Genomic DNA, 20511 nt, shown 5'->3' with positions numbered 1-20511 from the left:
CGCACCTTGTCTTTAACGTTCACTAAATCAATAACGTTGAGTACATTAAAATAGATAAAGTCTAAATAAGGATTTGAGTCAAACCTCTTTGCTTTGACAAATGTGCCCCTTTTGTTTTGAGGAGTTGGAGAGCCCTCTAAATAAAACCTGGACATTTTGCATTTAGTATTCATAACGCGCACCTGACCATTACGATGTTTACATTTATTGTGTTTTCGTTCCAATTGAATGACAAAGTATCGAACTGAGTAACCATGACGGGCTGACTATAAACAGTTATACAATAGCCACGTAGTTTCATTACAACACGGACATTAACTTGACCACTTACTCAGTGGAATATTTATTGGTCAGTATCGGAAAACAAAGCACTGGATTCCAGAACGACATACTTAAAGGTAAAACAGAATTGTTCTTCATCGACACGGACATTTATAAACAAAATTACCGAGATATGCTATTCATTTACATTTCCCAATTATATACGATTGTCGGATTCAGGTTTTCAGTATGGGACATATTATGGGTGGGGTGGAAAAATCCTGGAAGCAGGGAGTCTGGGGGAAAACACGACCGAGCTCGTGTTAGTAAAGGTGACAATAACGAACAGTAATCAATCGCATAACTTCTATAGAGAATACAAAATCAAGGATAAAGCCAACACGGACAACTAAACACACAAGAGGTGGGATCTAGTGTCAAAGAAGTACAAAACAAACTACATGTACTTTTTACAACAATTTCTTTATATCAGAGGAATTGGCCGTACAAATTAGGTAATTACTTGACGGATGTTGAGCTTTGCACTGTTGGATTATTACATCACTGGTTAGCAATGTCTGTTTGTCATATTTATCATCGTTTGCGAATGACTTGTGGTCAGGTGGCGTAGTCACGTGATGTCGAATGGTTGTTTTGTTCACATATCTTCACTTCGTGTTCTTACAGAAAAACCGCCTTCTACCCTTTAACCCAGTGTCAGATTAACTATTCTGAAATGTTCGTACTTTGACATGAATGTACATTTAAAAGGGGTGAAGTAGAAGAATAGTATAGTCATCAAACGCATGCGTGTTTGTTTATATCAAGAATTATTTCATTTAAACTGTCAATGAATCACTGCGCATGCTTCACAGAACGCTTGCGATTTCTTTCAAACATTAACAATATTTTGTTGCGACATTTTTTTTTCAGTTCGAGTTTCCTCAGTCAGCATTTTCATCGGATACCACACGGTTCTGAAGAAGGTATTTTACTCAATGATATAATCCTTATCTATTTCCAGTGACAACAACAAACACAACCTTGACCAACATCACACTGCATCCCGAGAAAGAGGACAGAGAACCAGCTGAAAAAAGCTACACGGGCACGGTGGGACTTGGCAGTCTGGGTTAGTGACTGTGGGTACCTGTGGGTGTTTTTTTCTTCTGATTAACGCGACTGTAACATGTAAAATGAAGTGCCGAGCATTCGAGGTGAAAGTAATGGGTCTTTCGCACATGAAAGGTGAAGATAACGAACAGTGATTAATCTCATAACTACTGTAAGGAATATAAAATTAAGAGTAGGGCAAGCACGGACCCCTGGATATACCAGAGGTGGGATCAGGTGCCTAAGAAAAAGAGGTCGTGTGTCACAGTATACATATTGCATGGTGTCTTTGTTTATTATCTGACCTTCTAAATAATCCTATCATCAATAATGAGAAAAACATGCAAATAATCAGTATTTCTTTTATCTAATTTTGTAACAATATCAACGTCATAGATTAAAGTTTATTGAAGCTGTCACCTACTTTCATTTAGAAATTCTGGGACAATATCCACTTAAAATGTTCAGCATTCCTTTATTGACGACTTTCTTACTCAGGAGTCCATTTTTGTAAACGTTACAGCCTATATTCTTCAGTGGTGTTACTGAACGTGTTGTAAGTGAAACTGTCTGTCGTTTGTAAAAGTCTTGATCATTTCAATGCTTGAACATCACCGAGACGCATGTAACATGTGACCAGGGAACAGTATGACTGTTTCATGCTATGTAATCTAAGCTTACCCAAAACTAAGAAAACATACATGGATAATTTCAGGGTTTTTATTATTAAGTGATGATAGGTACGTGTATGGACAGGAAAGCGAACCATTACTCTTGTGGCCTTTAGCGCCAAGTAAAAGTTGTCGCACATCATCTAAAACTGGTGACGTCTCGATATGAAGGAAAATTTCATGAATGGGACATGACATGATATACAAACTTAAAAACGTGTATTTTTGATAGTCAAAACGAAGGCAAGCTAAATAAAAAAGAATATGTCTTACTCTGCTTACGAGTAGAAAATGTATTTTGTTACAATTCTTTTTATGAAATCGACGTCATACACATAATAAAGAACGACGGAATTAGTACGCATTTGTGATTTTGAAATACAGCATTATTGAGAAACGTATTATTGTAGGTCTGTAGCCCTAATCCTTACGATACGTATTCTGTTATACATGTACATGTATATATTTACCAAAACATTTCTTTTGATTGTTAAAGCATTTTATTATGATATTTTACTAGAGAGCATCGCTATTGCTGCTGCTGCGGGACTGGTTTTCCTGATCAATGTGATAGGAATCATTCTAGCCTTCACTAGGCGGAACAGGCGGTAAAGATTATTGATTTTTGTGAAACTTGTCATTGCAGACAAGTGTAAATATTGTACATTCAAGTATTAATTGGCACTAAATATTTTATTCGATTCAAAGCTAAATTTTGGGTTTGAAATTTTAAACATATATGGGTGTACATGATAAAATGCACAACGATTTTCAATATTCAGACAATACCAATTTTACCTCGGGTTCGGTCCATTGAAATTACGGGATCGGGATGTTGGTATTAATTTATGGGAAGTCTGACTCTAACCTCCATATTCTTTATTTTTATAAGAATATCAAATGAAACAAATGTCACTTTGATATATTGACAGCCGGCCTCGGAACATTCCAATGCCAACTAAAGACGTTCTCTCCTATTTCTAGGTAATTTTAGGGAATAATTACATGTACAATCCACGCAGGGAATATATGCTACCCAAACAGATAGTTGGCATTGGTGGACTATATCCTACTTAATTAGATTAAAAGTAGTTGATGCAGATATGTTCCAGCATTAGTCTAGTGTTTTTCCTAACATGTATACTTGTACTTCTGTTATATTTGTATATTTGTGGTGTGTTAGTATACCTTCAAACCGTTATTCGGCATTCAGAAAAGTGTATTATTTTGAAACTGATAAAATTGAACCTTTCGGTACTGTATATCTATAACTTATGTTCAGCGGAAGGAAATAAATATTATACTATAGTTAAATGATTTACTGGAATTTCAAAACGGGAATACTTCCACATGCAAATGTTTTCCCCTGTTTTCGTCTACATGAGATGGTTTAATGCAAGGAAACATAGTTTACAACAATATTACAATTCTTAAATATGCCTGTAAATGATAAGTTATTTAAATATTTCAGGAAAAAGGATAAACAACCACCAAGTACGATACACACGTCAGTGACGTCATCCGATGATACGGAGAGCGGGAATTTTAAAATTCCGCGCCCGAATGTTCTCTATCCTCCATATTATGTTAAAGAAGACTGGAATACGTGGAACAGTTCCCACTTCAATCAATACACTGAACAAATGTACGCCATGGACGAGCACAGCGATTTCTACCCAGGGTCGTTAAAATCAGTTTAGTTAGAGGGGCGGCATGAAACTGATTTGCTGCTGGAAAGGAAAACCAAGGGTGATATACATGAATAAGCAAAGCTGAACTTTTATACTTTGCTGAATGCATCTTGTATTATTGTGCCTTAATTGAAATGGAAAGAACTTGTGATTTATATTTGCAAGAGAGAAGCCATAGAAGAGATGTTTTTCTCTGTTTGTATGCAGGATCCTCGTCAACTCCAGAGAGGTGTTGACGTGATAGAGTGTGATGATACTCTTTACGGAGATTTTACAGACCTTTGGTGCTTTGATGTTGAAGGATGAAATAGTTAATGTTTTGTAAATTACTATTAAGTATTTTGGATTTGTTGGGATTAGCTTCAGCAGAGCAAAAAGTTGAATAAATGCGAAGTGCCCTCGGGGTTATGTGACGATTTGGTGCCTGCTAAAGGCCAAATGAGCTTTTGTCTCTTAACGTTTAGGAAAACTGCGTAATGGTCATGAAGGTTGAGGGACCCATCTTATCGGCTAGATTTTAGATATATGCTGTCTATGTGTCGCTCTACATACAATATTTGAGTGATGCATTTTGCTTTAAACAATATACATTTTGTATGTAGCTATAGCATCTTTACAAATTGCATTGTGCATGTTAGTTATTCACTTTGTTTTAACTTGAGAATCATTCATAGGTTATCGTTGCTCGATAATCGTATCCACTGAACATGAGTTTTAATAACTCTTTAAGTGTTGTTGTGATGGGCGCTAGATTCCAGATCTATCTACTTCTTCAGACTCGTGTTTCTGCTTAAGGAAATTTCAATAATAGATACTATTTTGTAGATATATGAACTGTATGTGTTGGGTGTATATTTCATTTTTTTTGTTAATTTATTTCTCTTTGTATTTGAGTATTTTGTGATATGTTATATACAAAATATCTTTCTGTGTGGTTGATAACTCCCCGTCTATGTCTTGTATCTATTAATTCGTTTTTGTACATATCATAATTCTTAAAGATTTTTTTTCAATCTGAAAGAAAGTTTGAAATGTTCATTTTTTGTTCATGTAAATCCCAGTACTGGACTGAATTTGTTTGGATTTGTTTGTTTGTTTTGCATCCGGGGATTTCGGGGGAGGGTCTCAAACAATGGAGGGTAGAAATATCATACCATCTATGGTGGTTATGATAAGAGGACAATATTGGTAGGTTTATCGTATGTCTCATATCGTTCAAAACGCAATGGTAGTTTGTATTCTCGTTCACTGATCCAAGATCACGTTTAGATGCTATCATCTTGTAAGGGATTTCTGCATTGTGTGTATGGCGAAGTCTTAAAAAAAAGAATTCTTGGGGGAATGAAGCAATAGTTAGTCTCACTTCATGATTTTGTACAATTTTTCGTTTGTTTACATTTGTTTTCAGGAAATACAGGCGTCATTTATAATAAATATAACATGCAATATCATGGAAAACTTATTCTTATTCATGGAAGAGAAATAAGATTCAGCCGGATATGACATCATTTGATGCTACAGATGTTATGGTTTCCTAAAAGCGCGGTTTTCTCCTATGAAGGTTCCTATTGTCATCACCGGAATTCCGGTGGCCGGGGAGGGGGGCTACTTACTCTACAACTAACAACGGAGTGCGATTTCCCTCTAAGGGAGACAATCATTGCACCATTGTTATCAGATGTTGTAATATTGCAGATTTCATCAGTTGCAGTGTCCTAGTGGTTAGAGTGCTGGCCTCCTAACCCAAAGTTCAATTCATGACCCGCGTCAAACAGACAGTGATAGTCATGGGTCTTTTTGTGTTAAAAAGTGAAGGCAACGAACATGTATCAATCTCATAACTCCTATAAGCAATACAAAATAAATAGTTGGGCAACCACCGACCTCTGGACCCACCAGAGATGGAACCAGGTGCCTAGGAGGAGTATGCATCCTTTGTTGACCGGTCACACCAACCACCTTATCAGGTAAACGGAGGCATCCGTAGTCAAAATCAGTGTGCGAAGAACGACCTAACAATCGATATGAAACATGTCAGACAGCATTTGACCCAATGTTAGGTGGCATTGATGTATTAACGAACTAGATCGTCATAACGACCATAGAATTTGCAAAATCCTGACTTCAATTCAGACTGTTGAAACCCCTATACCATTAACTTGTTAGTCAGTAGCTTGCGTAGATTTAAAAACTGATCATGCGCAGAACGAGCTCTTGCATATCGACCTTAAAATCGGAGATTCAAAATTTGTGTTAAAGTTGCTGACGTCTCTAGACAAGTGATTTTTTTGGAATGGGACGTACTATAACACAGACAGACAAACACAATTTCGATAAGTCGGATGAAGGAATAATAAACAACACGTTCATACGTAATAGTTATTTTTTGACTTTTTTTCTCTCTATGTTTTCATCACCGATTTGATTTCGCTCGAAGTTTTAACGTTTAGTATAGGTTATCAGTATTCCTTACTTGTCGCAAGAGGCGACTGAATTGGGCGGTCCTTCGAATGAGATCACAAAATTCGAGGCCCCATATCACAGCAGATGTGGCAAGATAAAGATCCCTCCCTGTTCTAATGTTGGGTGCGCTTGGCATAGGACGAAGTTTTGCAGCCCTTCATCGGCAATGTTTACATTATACATGTATGTACGTCTTCATATGAGTGAAAAATTCTCGAGCAGGACGACGTCAAGTAGCATGCAACCCAACATACAGAGAGCAACCGGAAGTGTAGGGTATTCAATGGATGCTGAATAAAGCTAGGATTTATTCAGTGTTTGATATGCGCCACACATACGAGATAAAGGTTACACCTGCATATTAATCAAGAATGTAAAACATATCTACCTAACATAATGCGAGTGAAACCGATGCCAAAAATAACGAGATTGGTCGTCATGACAGCGAAAAAACAACTACGCCACGCCCTGCTTCTAGAACTTGTATGCAAATGAATTGAGAGAAAACAACTACGTCACGCCCTGCTTCTAGAGCTTGTATGCAAATGAATTGAGAGAAAACAAAAGGATGCTCAATTTTGAAATGGAATTTATTTTAAATATTCACATCAAACTTGGTATGTAAAAATTTGTAAATTATGAGTTCATGTTCATGTACACACAGTGGAGATAATGAAGCAATAAACAAAGAAACAAGGGAATATATGAATATAGGTTAACACACAGTGACACTAACGCAGAGTACACCGAGGTCTATTAACCGATACAACATGGGGCGGATCCAATGTGAGCGTACCAGTAACTGAATATTTGTTCTTTTAGAATTCATATCACAGATATATACTCCTGAAACCTCATATTTTAAATAGAATATTTAACCACGAATGACTTCACAACCGGCTTAAAAGTTCTGGATCCGCCTTCTTGTACACATAGCTGCCTGCAGCTCGCAACAATGACTAAGAAAACACGTTTCTTCGTTTTGTTCGGATCTGAACTAAAAACTCAATTCTTGATCAATGTAAACAGCCGACATAACGTACACATGTATATGACAAGACGTTATTAATTAGATTGATAATTAGATAAATATGGCAAAATCGCAAAATGATGAACACTGACGGACGGACAGAGATAAGCTGCACAATTGTAAAACGATACAAAACATAGTGGGAGGGATGAAGCTTTGAGCAAATTCTATGAATTGTACAACAAAATTGTATGAATTGTACAACAAAAGTGTATGAATTGTACAACAAAAGTGTATGAATTGTACAGCAAAAGTGTATGAATTGTACAACAAAATTGTATGAATTATACAACAAAATTGTAAAACAAAATTGTATGAATTGTACAACAAAATTGTATGAATTGTACAACAAAATTGTATGAATTGTACAGCAAAATTGTATGAATTGTACAACAAAATTGTATGAACAAAATTGTATGAATTATACAACAAAATTGTATGAATTGTACAACAAAATCTAATGGTTGTAAAATGAAAAAAAACATAACATTTTATAATGTTGTACAATTACAAAGACCAACATAACAAAATGTAGAAGCACTTTTATAAAATAAAATCACTTCGTCACAAATCTTAATATACCACACAGATTCAAATTAAATCATGTCGCATTATCTGCAGTCTCGTGTATATACTCTATAAAATATGACATACTATAGAAATTGTCTATGCTGGTCACATATTCCTATTGACACGTCATACATTGTTTTAAGGGTAACACACATATTCTTATATCTCTAGCTTGTGTGATTCCAACCTTCAACAATTTATCTAAAGTCAGAATCACCAAGGAGGGGCGGTTCAAATTACAGCAATGGAGAAAACCATCAACACGAGCACAAGTACAGTGGTCGTTGTACACAGAAATCTAACGTTTTTGATATATTGAATTAAATTATCAAATCTTTTAACATATTTGTCAGAATCTGAAGAACGTGTTATTCCCATAGTTAAAACGTTTTGGGGATGATAAATTTTCAGCCTCGTTTTCATTTCCATTCTCCCATGGTTGCACATCTGCGAAGCTTTTCCGTTTTGGTGATGTCGGGGTCAAATTCAGGTCAAAGTTGAAAACTCGACGCGTCGTTGGAGACTGGGGAAATTGTCTGAAATATTAGATATCAATCCAAATATTGCTCATTTAAGTATTTCTAATAAGATAATTCTGATGAATTTGCACAATGTGAAATGTATAATTTGCACTATTTCACTTTGACCCTCGACCTTGTTGTCATATCCAGCAAGACCAGGAAATCGAGTGATTAAAGATGCTGATTTTTTTAAAAGATTTTGATATGTCCGTGAAATAACAAATATATTTTATTGATTTTTTATAGTTTTTCCGATAAGATCACAAAATTTAATGTCCACCAAAATTATTGAACCTATCTATATACTATAGAAAACAATATTATTTTGGGTTTTAGAAAAGGTTCAGGACAGAATGTTCACCCGTAAGATCTGTTGTCATTCATTTATCTCCCTTGATCCAATAAACTAAATACTTACAATTCTTGAAAAGCCCTACGAGGAGACTGTTCACCGGATACTGGGTAAGAAAACTTCCTGTCACGTGGAGAGAATGGTGAGCATGCGTAATTCGGACTATTGGACGGCGAGTGGACATGTTGTGTTGGTTCTGAGCTACTTCGCATGTGTACCACGGCAAGGTTTTTCATGGTTTTTCGTCTGTATGGGGAGGATACGTTTTCTTTTGAGCTGCTGCCTACGGACATAATCTCTGTGTCGCTCTTAGAAAAAGAGGACTCCAAAACAGACTTTGCAGCTGAGATTAAAAAAAGACAAATAATTATAATTTCAAAAATTCATCAAAAAATGAACAATTGCAACAACATGTCAATAAATGAGCTGTAATTGATTACACTCTACATCGGTGTATGGAACAATATTGTAAACCCAACTACAATAACACTTTTGTGAATGGGTTTAGCTACTGGTAGAGAGGTAACACACCTAATTTCTTCCTGCATCTCAGATATTGTTCCTTGGAGATTTCCACCTTTAGTTTGACGTCGTAAGCATTGTGTCTCATCCTAACACCCTCAGTCAAAAACCCGTCATTTACAAGCTGCAACAAATCCCCTGTGACGTACATCCGCCATAATTCATCTAATGACGTCACCGAGGGACAGGAGATGACGAAAACCACACTTCCAGGGTAAATTTCCTCTATCGTTCTGCCGTGTTTACAGATGGCTTTTATGGTGCTAAGAATTTTCATCGCATCTAGAATTCTGTAGTTGGTCTGACACAGTTCGGCCTGGAATCGCTGAAAGGACAGCGTGCTGTCGTCCGCCCGACGAATGTTTGCGTAAGCGTCTACCGCCATTTGTAAGATCTCTTGTTCGACGGACGCACATTTACAATTCCGTCCGGGTACATGATCCAGAGACCGGAGTGTGTCTGTCACGTGATCGGATTCCTCTGCGATTCTTTCACATGTGATTCGCATTTCCACCTGATCTATAGTTAAAAAATAATAAAGATCTGAAAATCAAATTTAGCTTTTGTTTTCTAGTTCCCAAAACTCTGCAATTCCTTACAATATGGTAAAATATTTGATTTCAGTTTTAAAGGAAAGTTTTATTTGAGACAGAGTTCGATTTACTTTGACGTTGCTATGTTACCTCTCTTGCGTTTTCTTGGCGTCACGGGTGTCCATGGTGAGGTGCTTTGACTGGGGCCCGCGGAAGGGCATGGCGAAGGCGCTGTTGCCGACATTCTGGCTGACGGTGAGGGTTGCCGTTGTCGTGGTGACGCCGGAGGCGGAAGGAACTGTTGAATCGGGCTCTTTTCCTGTCTGTGTTTACAGAACATAGAATTACACGCAGTCGTCGTACACCCGTCCACTCTGTCTCCATATTGAGCTCGACCTCGCTCGGCGCCCGTTGAACTATCGAACGGATGATGACGAGAGGACATCGTTCGGAGTTCCTCTATTATCCATCGAGTAAACTCTTCCGGGTTTTCCTGTTGCTGAGGCATATAGGCACACCGGGAACCTAAAGTCATACACAAAGTAGACAAATTGTTAGAAACTAAACATACACGTACCATATCAACGAGTTCAAGTTTCATCATTATGATGACCATGATTTGATTTTATATCTATGCAGAGATTGATACATATTTCTATATGACAATGAATCTGAAATTCCTTGATAAGCCACAGTTGTAAAGGCAATTCTAGTAATGCAGTGTCGTGGGTAAATACAGTTCATGAAATGGTGAAGAATTTCAAAACTCCTATAAAGAATGAAATATTACAAATACAGCCATCGTATTATAGATAGATGTACCTCCTCCTTCACTGACGGAACTTCCACGTGACTGTGGGGAGAAAAGCTGTCGCTTTGCGTGTTGTTTTTTCATCGCCTCCAGCTGACTTTTCATGTAGGAATTCATTCGCCTGAGATCTGTGTTGATTCTAACCTGGTCCGACACGTGATCAAAAGCGTTTGGCGGTGACTCCTCCTCGGACATTTCGTTTCTCGGGAAAATCTCATGAACAAGTCTCTCTTCTCGTAGCATTGCTTTCTGGTTTGGTGGGGTAAATGTTGGGTCTGAAATACATCGTTTCAGTTCCCGCAGAATGGCATGAATCTCCTCCGTCTCAGATTTAGATGGCGAGTGTTCAATATCACTAAAGCTCCTTAGAGCTCTTTGTCTTAAATAACTTCCCATGAAGTTTTGCGCATAGTCTGGTGGGGACGTGCTGCTTCCGAAAACGCTATCACTACTGACGTCATCAAGACTTGGAGCTTTCTCCATCTCAGATTTCATATACTCTAATACTTTCTTTTCCATATTTGTATTTCTGTTTTGAAACTGAGGTGGGGACCCAACAATTCTGGGACTAAATGGCATGGGTTCAGATACACTAGGAACTTTAGGAAATACAAATCCTCTTTCCGTCACCATATGATTGCTTGATTTGGCTGTAGTGGTAGCCGTGTTATTTGGTTCTCCACCCCGACCCCTGAACCCTCCCATCATCTCCTGATGGAAATCTTTAGACGAAAACGAGGCGGTTCTTTCATTTATTTTGTGTTCAGTACTATTCGCACTTGAAGAAAGCTTTGCTTTATCTATTTTTTGTTGTTCCTGGATTAATTTCGACGCCGGAATAAAATCTTCCACACAATTTGGGTTTGGGTCTTCCGGGTTTAAAACCCACTGTAACGTGGCTGTATATGGTTTAGGTGAGATCCGACTTGTAGGGGGACTACAAAGTTTAAGGGGATCTAACTCGGTTGACTTTTTCTGAGAAAACTCGCCTTCCTTTTCTTTGACTTTTGGTGAGTTTAGTGTGGGCCCTGTTATCAGACGCTTTGTGGGACCTTTGCTGGAATATTTTATATCGGCGGAGTCCGAACTGTCGGTAGATATCTGACGTTTGAGACGGAAGTTTGAGGGATCTTGTAGTGGAAATGGTTGTGAACTAGAAACAGAGGCTTCTGTGGCGGGTTGTCGTGTTGCATTCTCTGAAATATTAAAGTACATCGTATAGAAGGGTTCTAAGTAAGAACATGTTTATAGTGGCGCAAGCAAGTGACCAAAGAACATTTCATGGATACAACACAAGGGGGCACAATAAATACAAAAGTAAAAGTACGAGAGCAGCGAGGACACACACGACTTTTAAAAACTGAAAGTTTTGATACTAGAAATCTGTTTACATGGTGACCAGTAGTACTCATTTAAACGGAGATATAAAATTGATATTGATTGAGAAATAGGAGAAGGGGGGTGTTTCTAACGTCAGCCTTTAACTACGCTCTCTTAATTAGTGCACTGTATGTATCGTCTATTTATACCGTTACTGAGTCTCTGCACTATGTCTCTAATGTAACCCTTTTGTTGATCGGTCAGCTCAATCGCAGTAGGAATGAAGAATCCAGGGGATGGAGGCGGATTGGTTGAAACATCATATTGCTGTCCCTCCCCTGTTGATCCGCGCCTGGGAAGCACCGGGGTAGTGGTGTTACCATAACTGGTGTCGATCTCTAATGGAGACAGTCGTTTTATCTGTACGTACGGCGGCAGGAGCTGCCCCTGGTATCTATTCTGTAATTCCTACAATGCAAGAGGTCATACGAATGGTTAACTATTATTTCGTCAGAATTTTGTTATCCCCAAGGCGTATTTTAAAATTCCTTCCATGGGGAAGACCCTGAAATCAAATGTTCACCACAAACTGAACGTCAGGCACATTTGAAACAGTTGTTTGTATATTTCATATCAAAAGAAGTGTAAGCAAAAAAGAAATCGGCTTTCACTATCTGTACCTGTTTGTCCACAAGCGAGGAATGCTTCCGGTCTTTATGAGGAGTTCCGGGTGGGGTTGGAGGGGAGTAGGGCTCACTTCTACTTCCGGTTTTTCTGTACATCACTGAATGCAGAACGCATCTTTATCAGTATCATTATCCAATGACAATTTGTTTTTCGTATACTGGCTTTTTAATACACTGTATATGTATTTAATTATATATTGCAATTCCTAAGACATTCAAATCTTGAGTTTTCAATCGGGGGAAAATATTCATGTACTTTACAATCCAGTCCATCAATAGAACTTTATGTCTGAAGAGAATGGAATAGTTTATTCTTAATAACGATCGTATCGAAATGGGGTCGCATCATAGATATATAAAGATAGACTGAGAAAATATCATTAAGAATGTTTGAAAGTTTGATTTATTGAGTTCGACAAAACTTTTAAGATCCCCCTCCCAGTTTTTTTTTTCCTTTTCTCCCACACGTTTTATGATTCACTCCTAACTAAGAATTCAATATTGTATTTAATGCCGCAACATCTGAAAATTATATTATGAAACATTTAATGGAATCCATATTCATATAATTAAAAATATTTCAGAAATTCCGGGTACATTTCGTATTTACAGCATGTGTTGGCTTTTTTTTTTTTTAAATTGGCATGCGTAGGATTAGCATCGCTGACTACATAAATTGTCCCACAATCATATGGATATATATCGCCTCATAACCCACACCAGCTAGACATTAATTATTTTTGGAATTTTTGTATTTATTAGCCGTTTTATTGACTGTGTCCTCACTTTGTTGACCGAGTTAACACTGCAATTGCCTTAATGTGTGTATTAGTATTTGTGCCAGTATGTTTGAATCAATATTTAGAATGGGAATATGACCAGCATTTAATCATAGTCTAGTCCTGCTATGTAGGTTACTTATATATACCTTGATGAAATGTCATTGTTTATCGGTTAACGTCATTCTCAAGAATATTTCACTCGTTTGAGGACGTCACCATTGCCGGTGAAGGGCTGCAAAATTTAGGCCTATGCTCGGCGCTTACGACCTTTGAACAGGGAGGGATCTTTATCGTGCCACACCTGCTGTAACATGGAACCTTGGTTTTTTGCGGTCTCGCCCGAAGATCTGCCCCATTTAATCGCCTCTTACGATAAGCAAGGGGTACTGAGAACCTATTCTAACCCGGATCCCCACGGGATCGATTGGATGTCAATTTGACAAAACAGAATACGATAATCAGGGGAAAATGTGACAAAGTATATAAGTATTTATCTCACTATAAAACGAAATAGAATATCAGTTGTAAAACTCTCTGTTGCTATGTCACGTGGTGTTTATGTCACGTGGTGTTTCAGAGAAAGAAGTTGTAGTGTGTCAGTTGCCATCATGAATAAATGGTGAAACAGCTTTCTTACAATAGCAATATGGCTCGTCGTGGTACAATTCCATTTTACTTTGTTTAGAAAGCGGAAGAGGAAGTTTACGTTGATATGCATTACAGGGTATTCCTTGTATTGCCTGCTCGTAGGAGCGGTGGTTTTTTTTTTGTCTAGTCACCGGTGACTCAGTTTGAATCTTAGGGGAGAGATCAAAAGATCGATGTCGGATAAAAATCTAAAATCAAATAGTTAGGGGGAGGGAGGGTAAAAACTCCCGTAAGTTCCTGTCATCCGACATCGATTACATTTGGAATAATGGGGGAAAAGACAAGCGACTGTTAAAAACCACGTAATATTACATTTTAATGAACATTTAATAGTTTACATAGTTTTAATGTACACTCATTTGTGAATAAACAGTAGACAAGATATACACAGTGTTACGTATACTCGTATGTTTTTACTTGTTAATCGATTAGTTTCAACATTTATCATATTTAGTTTTGAAGAGAGTGAGGGTCTTGGTGAGAACTATATGAATTTAGTTTTTTGTCAGACATTGAACTTTTGATCTCGCCCCTTATTCAAATTTTACATTTACGTAATACAGGTGGTGGTTTCTTTTCATTGTAATGGTTGGACTGTTGACGTTATGGATTCCGGATTCCTATAGAACAGTAATATTGAATATTTTTTATATGAATGTCGTGAAAGTCTGACCTTCAATTTTATTCAGAAGGGCCTTTACCTGTTAATGTGCATTATGACCCATTTTATGTGACCTACTTCGTTCGATTTTGACATATACAAGCAAATGTTAGATCAAAAACTTAAACACTCATGAATATTGATAATATGTATTAACCGAAATGTAAAAACATTATTTATTTTCTATCTGATAACATCAGTTATATCGCCCCCATTTTGCATACTTAATATGTATATCTGAACTGCAATTTTGCAATGCTTCACAAACAGACAAGCACCTCTGTGTGACGTCAGAACTTTCTAAACTCAATTATACACATTATGTCCTATATCATTGATTGCACATGATTTTCTTGAAAATTGAAAATCACTGAATGTTTGAATATTCTTAAATGAAGCTGAAAGACATGGACCTGGCCTCAAGACGATATACTGAGAATGGACTTAAGTTTAATTTTGCTTACTTACACCAGGGGTTGAAATTAACTTGTTCTTAACCTTAAAGATTTACTTAGCACAGATGTTTAAAGCTGATGGGTTTTTTTTAAAGTCAATTACTTATGCATATTTCAAGATTTAACTGGATTTAAAATTTTGACTCGTGTCTATTTTTAGTTTATGGTCTTGGGGCCTGATTATCCATTGCAGGAATTACAAGTTCATCAACAAGGGCGGATCCAAAATGGGGGGGGGGGGGATCCGGACCACCCCTTTTGCGGACCAAAAAGTTTAAGAGTTATTCAATTTTAACGAGTTTTGAGTCAAAAATGACATGAAAGGTGGATACTTACATCACTCAAATTTATCAACACCTGTATATTATTTAATTCTACGATAAACAAGACCACTAATATATATTTACGATATTTTCGTCAGATACAAGTATCACTTTTAAGACTTTTTAAAATGTATATGTAACATAAAAGTTTTGTTTAAGAAGTAGACAATTTGAAAGTGAAAATTAAGTGCCAGGAAATGCTCAGAGTGCAGGATTTTGCACCATTTATCCCCTGAGTTTCTGGGGGCCTAAGCGGTCCCAGACCTCCGGCCTATTGGGAGTAAGCTTTCAATAAAATAATTTTGTCATTCCAAACTAAGGTCTGAGTATGGGGATAAGAATGATTAAAACTTCGGAAACAAGTAGTAAATAAACAAAGTGTCTTAAGATTAGAATCAGAGGCAATAGTCAGGGTCTATATTAACAATAGCGAAGACAGGGCCTACAGTAGCTGAAGCGAGGGTATGGCCTCGATTAGCTTGCACGAGCTTGGCCTAGATTAGCTAGTACGAGCGGAGCCTAGATTAGCTACTACGAGCGGAGCCTAGATTAGCTAGCACGAGCGCAGCCTAGATTAACTAGCACGGGCGGGGCCTAGATTAGCTAGCACGAGCGGAGTCTAGATTAGCTAGCAAGAGCGGAGCCTAGATTAGCTAGCACGAGCGGGGCCTAGATTAGCTAGCAAGAGCGGAGCCTAGACTAGCTAGCACGAGCGGGGCCTAGATTAGCTAGCACGAGCGGAGCCTAGATTAGCTAGCACGAGCGGGGCCTAGATTAGCTAGCACGAGCGGGGCCTAGATTAGCTAGCGCGAAAGAAGGTACAGAAGTTAGCATGGGAATAGGGCCTACAGCAAATAGAGCAAAGACAGGGGCGAAGGCAGCTAACGCGAGGGCGGGGCCTAGTTTATAGCTGACGCGAGGGCGGGGTTTAGGTTATAGCTGACGCGAGGGTGGGGTTTAGGTTATAGCTGACGCCAGGGCAGGGTCTAGATTATAGCTGACGACAGGGCCTAGATTATAGCTGACGGCAGTACAATGCCTACATTATAGCTGACACCAGGGCAGGGTCTAGATTATAGCTGACGCGAGGGCGGGGCCTAGATTATAGCTGACGTGAGGGCAGGGCCTATATTATAGCTGACGGCAGAGCAGGGCCTAGATTATAGCTGACGCCAGGGCAGGGCTTAGATTATAGCTGACGCCAGGGCAGGACCTAGATTAGCTAGCACGAGGTCATATTCTGTAAGTGTTTCACAATCACATTGTTTAATGTTTGTTTTCGATGTCAGCATGAAAAAAAATATATTTAAAGTTTGAAATTTATTATTTCTACCAGGGAAGGAAAATATTATTTACTATTTATTTTCATCATTGTACATACACGTATGTTCGTTTTAAATTGAAACTTGGGTATTATTTTCTGTGCTTGATAGAGGTATTTAATTTTATCTGATGTCAAAGTGAAGATGTTGAAAAAAGATTATAAATGAAACGTTACACCAAGGTTAAGCACGGAAATGAGCATGTGTATCGTATTGAAGAAAGAAATGAGTTATATTGTAACGAACGCATGCGTAGTTCACAAAAAAAAAGATACGGCACGCGAATTTTGACTCGTTTTACACCAGAAACCACGCGAACAGGTGATTTTTATGGATAATCAAGTCCAGCAGGTCTTTGAAATATTTGTTAAACGGACAAAACGGTTGCTTTTGTTACGAATATTTGAATTACTCTCTGAAATCAGATACCTGGATAAGGTGCAAGGGCCGTTATATTAGGCAATATAAATGTAAATCGCGATGGAAACTTAAGAAATGCGGTCTAAATGAGAAGTTACACAGTCGTATTTTCCTCTGTGCAATATGAACCCGGTAATTATCAACTTTTTTTTTTTACTGCGATAATCAGGGCTACGTAAGCAAAAAAAAAAGGAAAAAAAAAGACAAATAAATAAATATTCCAGACATAAGGTTTTCTGGATCCGCCTACGGTTATCCGTGACTCTGTATTAGTTGGTTTTTTGGGCCGTTTATCTTTCAAGTGGGGTGGTTTTAACACTGCATTATAATAATTTTGTTTGCACTTGGGTTTACCTGTTGAAATTATACCGACTTCCTCAGGTGTTTAAGTATTTGTTGAAATGTGTTCCACGCCGAGTATGTAAACTAAGTCCGCCGACACACGTGCATTGTAGTCCATTATAACGCTCGACTGGACGCCGATCCTATTACACCAACAGTTTACAAACAAACGGCCAAGTCAAAGTGGGGAAATAACATAGCTCATGTCTTATTTCAAACTTTTTGCTGTTTTATAAATATTTTTGCCAAGATTACAAACTTCGTTTAGACTACACACTCCCTAGGGTCTAAGCCTGAGAGAGATATCACCCCGGCTTACAAGACGGCTTCAATAACAGATACATGTACCAGTTGACACGAGACCCTGCACGCCAATCTATACCAGCAATGCGTATACCCCCACCCCCTCCCTCCCTCTCAGAACATGGGATCTTGAAGAAGTTCTCTCTCTCTCTCTCTCTCTCTCTCTCTCTCTCTCTCTCTCTCTCTAATCCCGCCACTACAACATGCATGCATTAATTAATGTACTGCGTCTACCGAGACGCACTTTATTCCAGTTTTATGGGGGAATAATTTCACTAAAATGCCCTTTATTGTGATGGTGTCCCTGATGTATGTAAATATCGCATGGCGTTTAACGCTGGTTAAGCGGGAATACAATTTTCATTGCTTTAAGTGAATGTGCAATGATTTTGTGTGCATATAAAACCGTTCTCCTGAGCCTGTAAAAACAACTTTGAGACTTGAGTGATAAATGAATTAAATCAGAGTACAGAGCGCGCGCGTGTGTGTGCAGCATTTCAATTCATCTCTTTCATATCTGTAATGATATTTTTTTTTTTGCAGGAGAGAAATAAATGAAATATACAGGTGTAGCATGTATTTTTCCTTACTTGTACTTTCTCTCTATCACATACCTCAACATTCATAGCATTTGAGAAAATGTAAAAATTATCTAAAGTTTCTTCTTTTTTTTTCCAAAAAAGAAAGAAGAAATATTTAAAGTCTCTTTTTCTCAGGTGTGCCGTGTGACTCCGTCCCTATTTGAATCAACTATCAAAACCCGATAATTTGTGTCTCTTTTATAACTTATTGAGTGCAGCGCACACCCGATATGAAAATTATCGATTGGGAATATCCATTCATAAAGTTTATTGAGGCCCACGAAGGGCACACTCAAAAGGCTGAAACAAGCATAGGTCTTTCTTGAAAAAAACAAAACAAAAACAAATAGTGTAATAAAATAAATTCTGAAAATTCTAGGATTGTAAATCATTTTTAATGAGACTTAACTTACGTATAGAACATTAGTGCTATATTTAATTAAAGGAAGTAAAATCTATTTTAAAACCGCCCCTTATGACTTTTTTTTTTATTTTGCGCCCACCATGCAGAAGATTAGGAATCTCCAAGTCTCGATTTCAACTTCTCCGCGCGGATTTCAAAATTTGATTCAATTATTGCGTAATCGAAGACACATATCATTACCCCATTTGCAAATCAATACTAAAATGCACATCTGAATGCAATACACAACTGTTTGTATTCAAAACATGCAGTATAAAGTGCTTGTACATATTTTCTATATAACCGTCAACATGAATAAGTGTATATATGTATCTTTACCTATGTAGGTAAGTAAAGGTACCTGTATATATACGAAGAATTTTTGAGATAGAACGATATATCTTACCTGATTTGAACTCAGCCGAGATGAATTTTTTATCGGATCCACACAATTTCAATGGTTTACGGCTGACAGTATATACAATTTTTGTTACGTCAAGCACAGGTGTATTTTAATGCCTACATTACAGACACATAACGGTAAATGCGATCGGGGGGTGTCGTATATTTCATTGCTCATCCCCACGTGGTCCAATTCACCGCATAACTATATTCCACCACGTTAAGCTTCCCATCCAATTCTTCACAGATTTAATTAGGAACACGTCCATAAACAAATTCATAACATATTTTTTCTTCTTTCATTGATTCAAGTAAAACGTTGAATATATTCGTCAAATTCAGCCTTAGATATTAGTGAACATATGGCTAAATTTAGATATGTCGATCAAATCTCAGGTAAGAGAAAGATATTGACGGGGTGATCCCCAAAACGCCGATAAGGTATTTAAATGGGGACAAATTTTAAAAAGTTTAAATTTCAATAAAAATGTGAATTGATTAACTGTCTGGAGGGTTTTCTTACAGCGTGGATGTTTATCATTTACACAAAATGATAGATAGGTATTGATAGACGGACGGATGGATAGAGACATAATCTAGATAGATAGACAAATAAATAAGTAGACACATGTAGATAGATAGATAGATAGATATAACTGGCTAAATAGATTGATTTGTAGGTAAATAAATGGATAACTAAATAAATAAGTATAATAATTATAAAAAACACCTTTAAACACTTTTTTTGGATTTTTCGATAGTTTACCGGTCTTCATTTATCATAGCAACGTAACACAAGACTGTATGATTAAGTACATTGATAGATTTATATCGATATGATAGTTTATCGTGATTTCTGGGGGAGGGGGGTATTTTGTTATTTATATTTTCTTTGTTCTTTACTATTGATAAAACAGACCTAGATGATTCTGATTAGGGCGCCCCCTACCGAAGTCACCGATAGCTCTAAAATCGAATGGAGGGTCAATTGTGTGTGAAGCACATTTAATTTACATAATTACGTCATACCAACCAGCCGTGGGAAATCAAATACACAAAGAACGTTCTCCTTGTAATTCAAAAAAAAAATTTTTTAATTTAAAAAGAGAAAGTTGGTGTCATTTAATATCCGGTTCTTTTGGGGCTATGGAGACACCAAGATTATTTTTTTTTTTGAAAACACCATCATAAAAGACAGCCATTCTATAAATATGTTATCGCGGTTATTTTATCGTTCTGTGATGTATTTCGTAAAATGCAGTTCAAATGCTCTGTCGGGTGAAGTACAAAGGCTAGTGGGTAATAGGGGTGTATACACGAGGTGG

The 20511-nt window shown here is 37.4% G+C and overlaps 2 protein-coding genes across 2 annotated transcripts in view; one reads left to right on the top strand and one right to left on the bottom strand.

The window, feature by feature from the left end:
• Nucleotides 1-5188, top strand: part of LOC125662857 (mucin-2-like) — a 28720-nt gene extending 23532 nt beyond the window's left edge. Inside the window, exons 10-12 of the mRNA XM_056147380.1 lie at nucleotides 1286-1393; nucleotides 2566-2653; nucleotides 3517-5188. Coding sequence (XP_056003355.1) covers nucleotides 1286-1393; nucleotides 2566-2653; nucleotides 3517-3745 — 425 coding nt within the window. The 3' untranslated portion in view covers nucleotides 3746-5188. The remainder of the gene's footprint in view (nucleotides 1-1285; nucleotides 1394-2565; nucleotides 2654-3516) is intronic.
• Nucleotides 5189-6771: 1583 nt separating this feature from the next.
• On the bottom strand, nucleotides 6772-19946 carry LOC125662654 (uncharacterized). The gene is made up of 8 exons (XM_048894943.2): nucleotides 19191-19946; nucleotides 12539-12642; nucleotides 12068-12326; nucleotides 10550-11734; nucleotides 9878-10252; nucleotides 9204-9713; nucleotides 8739-9015; nucleotides 6772-8335 (listed from the first exon to the last, which is right to left on the bottom strand). Exons 2-8 carry the CDS (start codon nucleotides 12638-12640, stop codon nucleotides 8149-8151), a joined length of 2895 nt encoding a protein of 964 aa, XP_048750900.2. The 5' UTR covers nucleotides 12641-12642; nucleotides 19191-19946; the 3' UTR covers nucleotides 6772-8148.
• Nucleotides 19947-20511: the final 565 nt, after the last annotated feature.

Source organism: Ostrea edulis, chromosome 8 (assembly GCF_947568905.1).
Source record: "Ostrea edulis chromosome 8, xbOstEdul1.1, whole genome shotgun sequence".
Classification (NCBI taxonomy): Eukaryota; Metazoa; Mollusca; class Bivalvia; order Ostreida; family Ostreidae; genus Ostrea; species Ostrea edulis.
The sequence above is the reverse complement of the archived record's forward strand: the minus strand, read 5'-3'. Positions and strand labels throughout refer to the sequence as shown.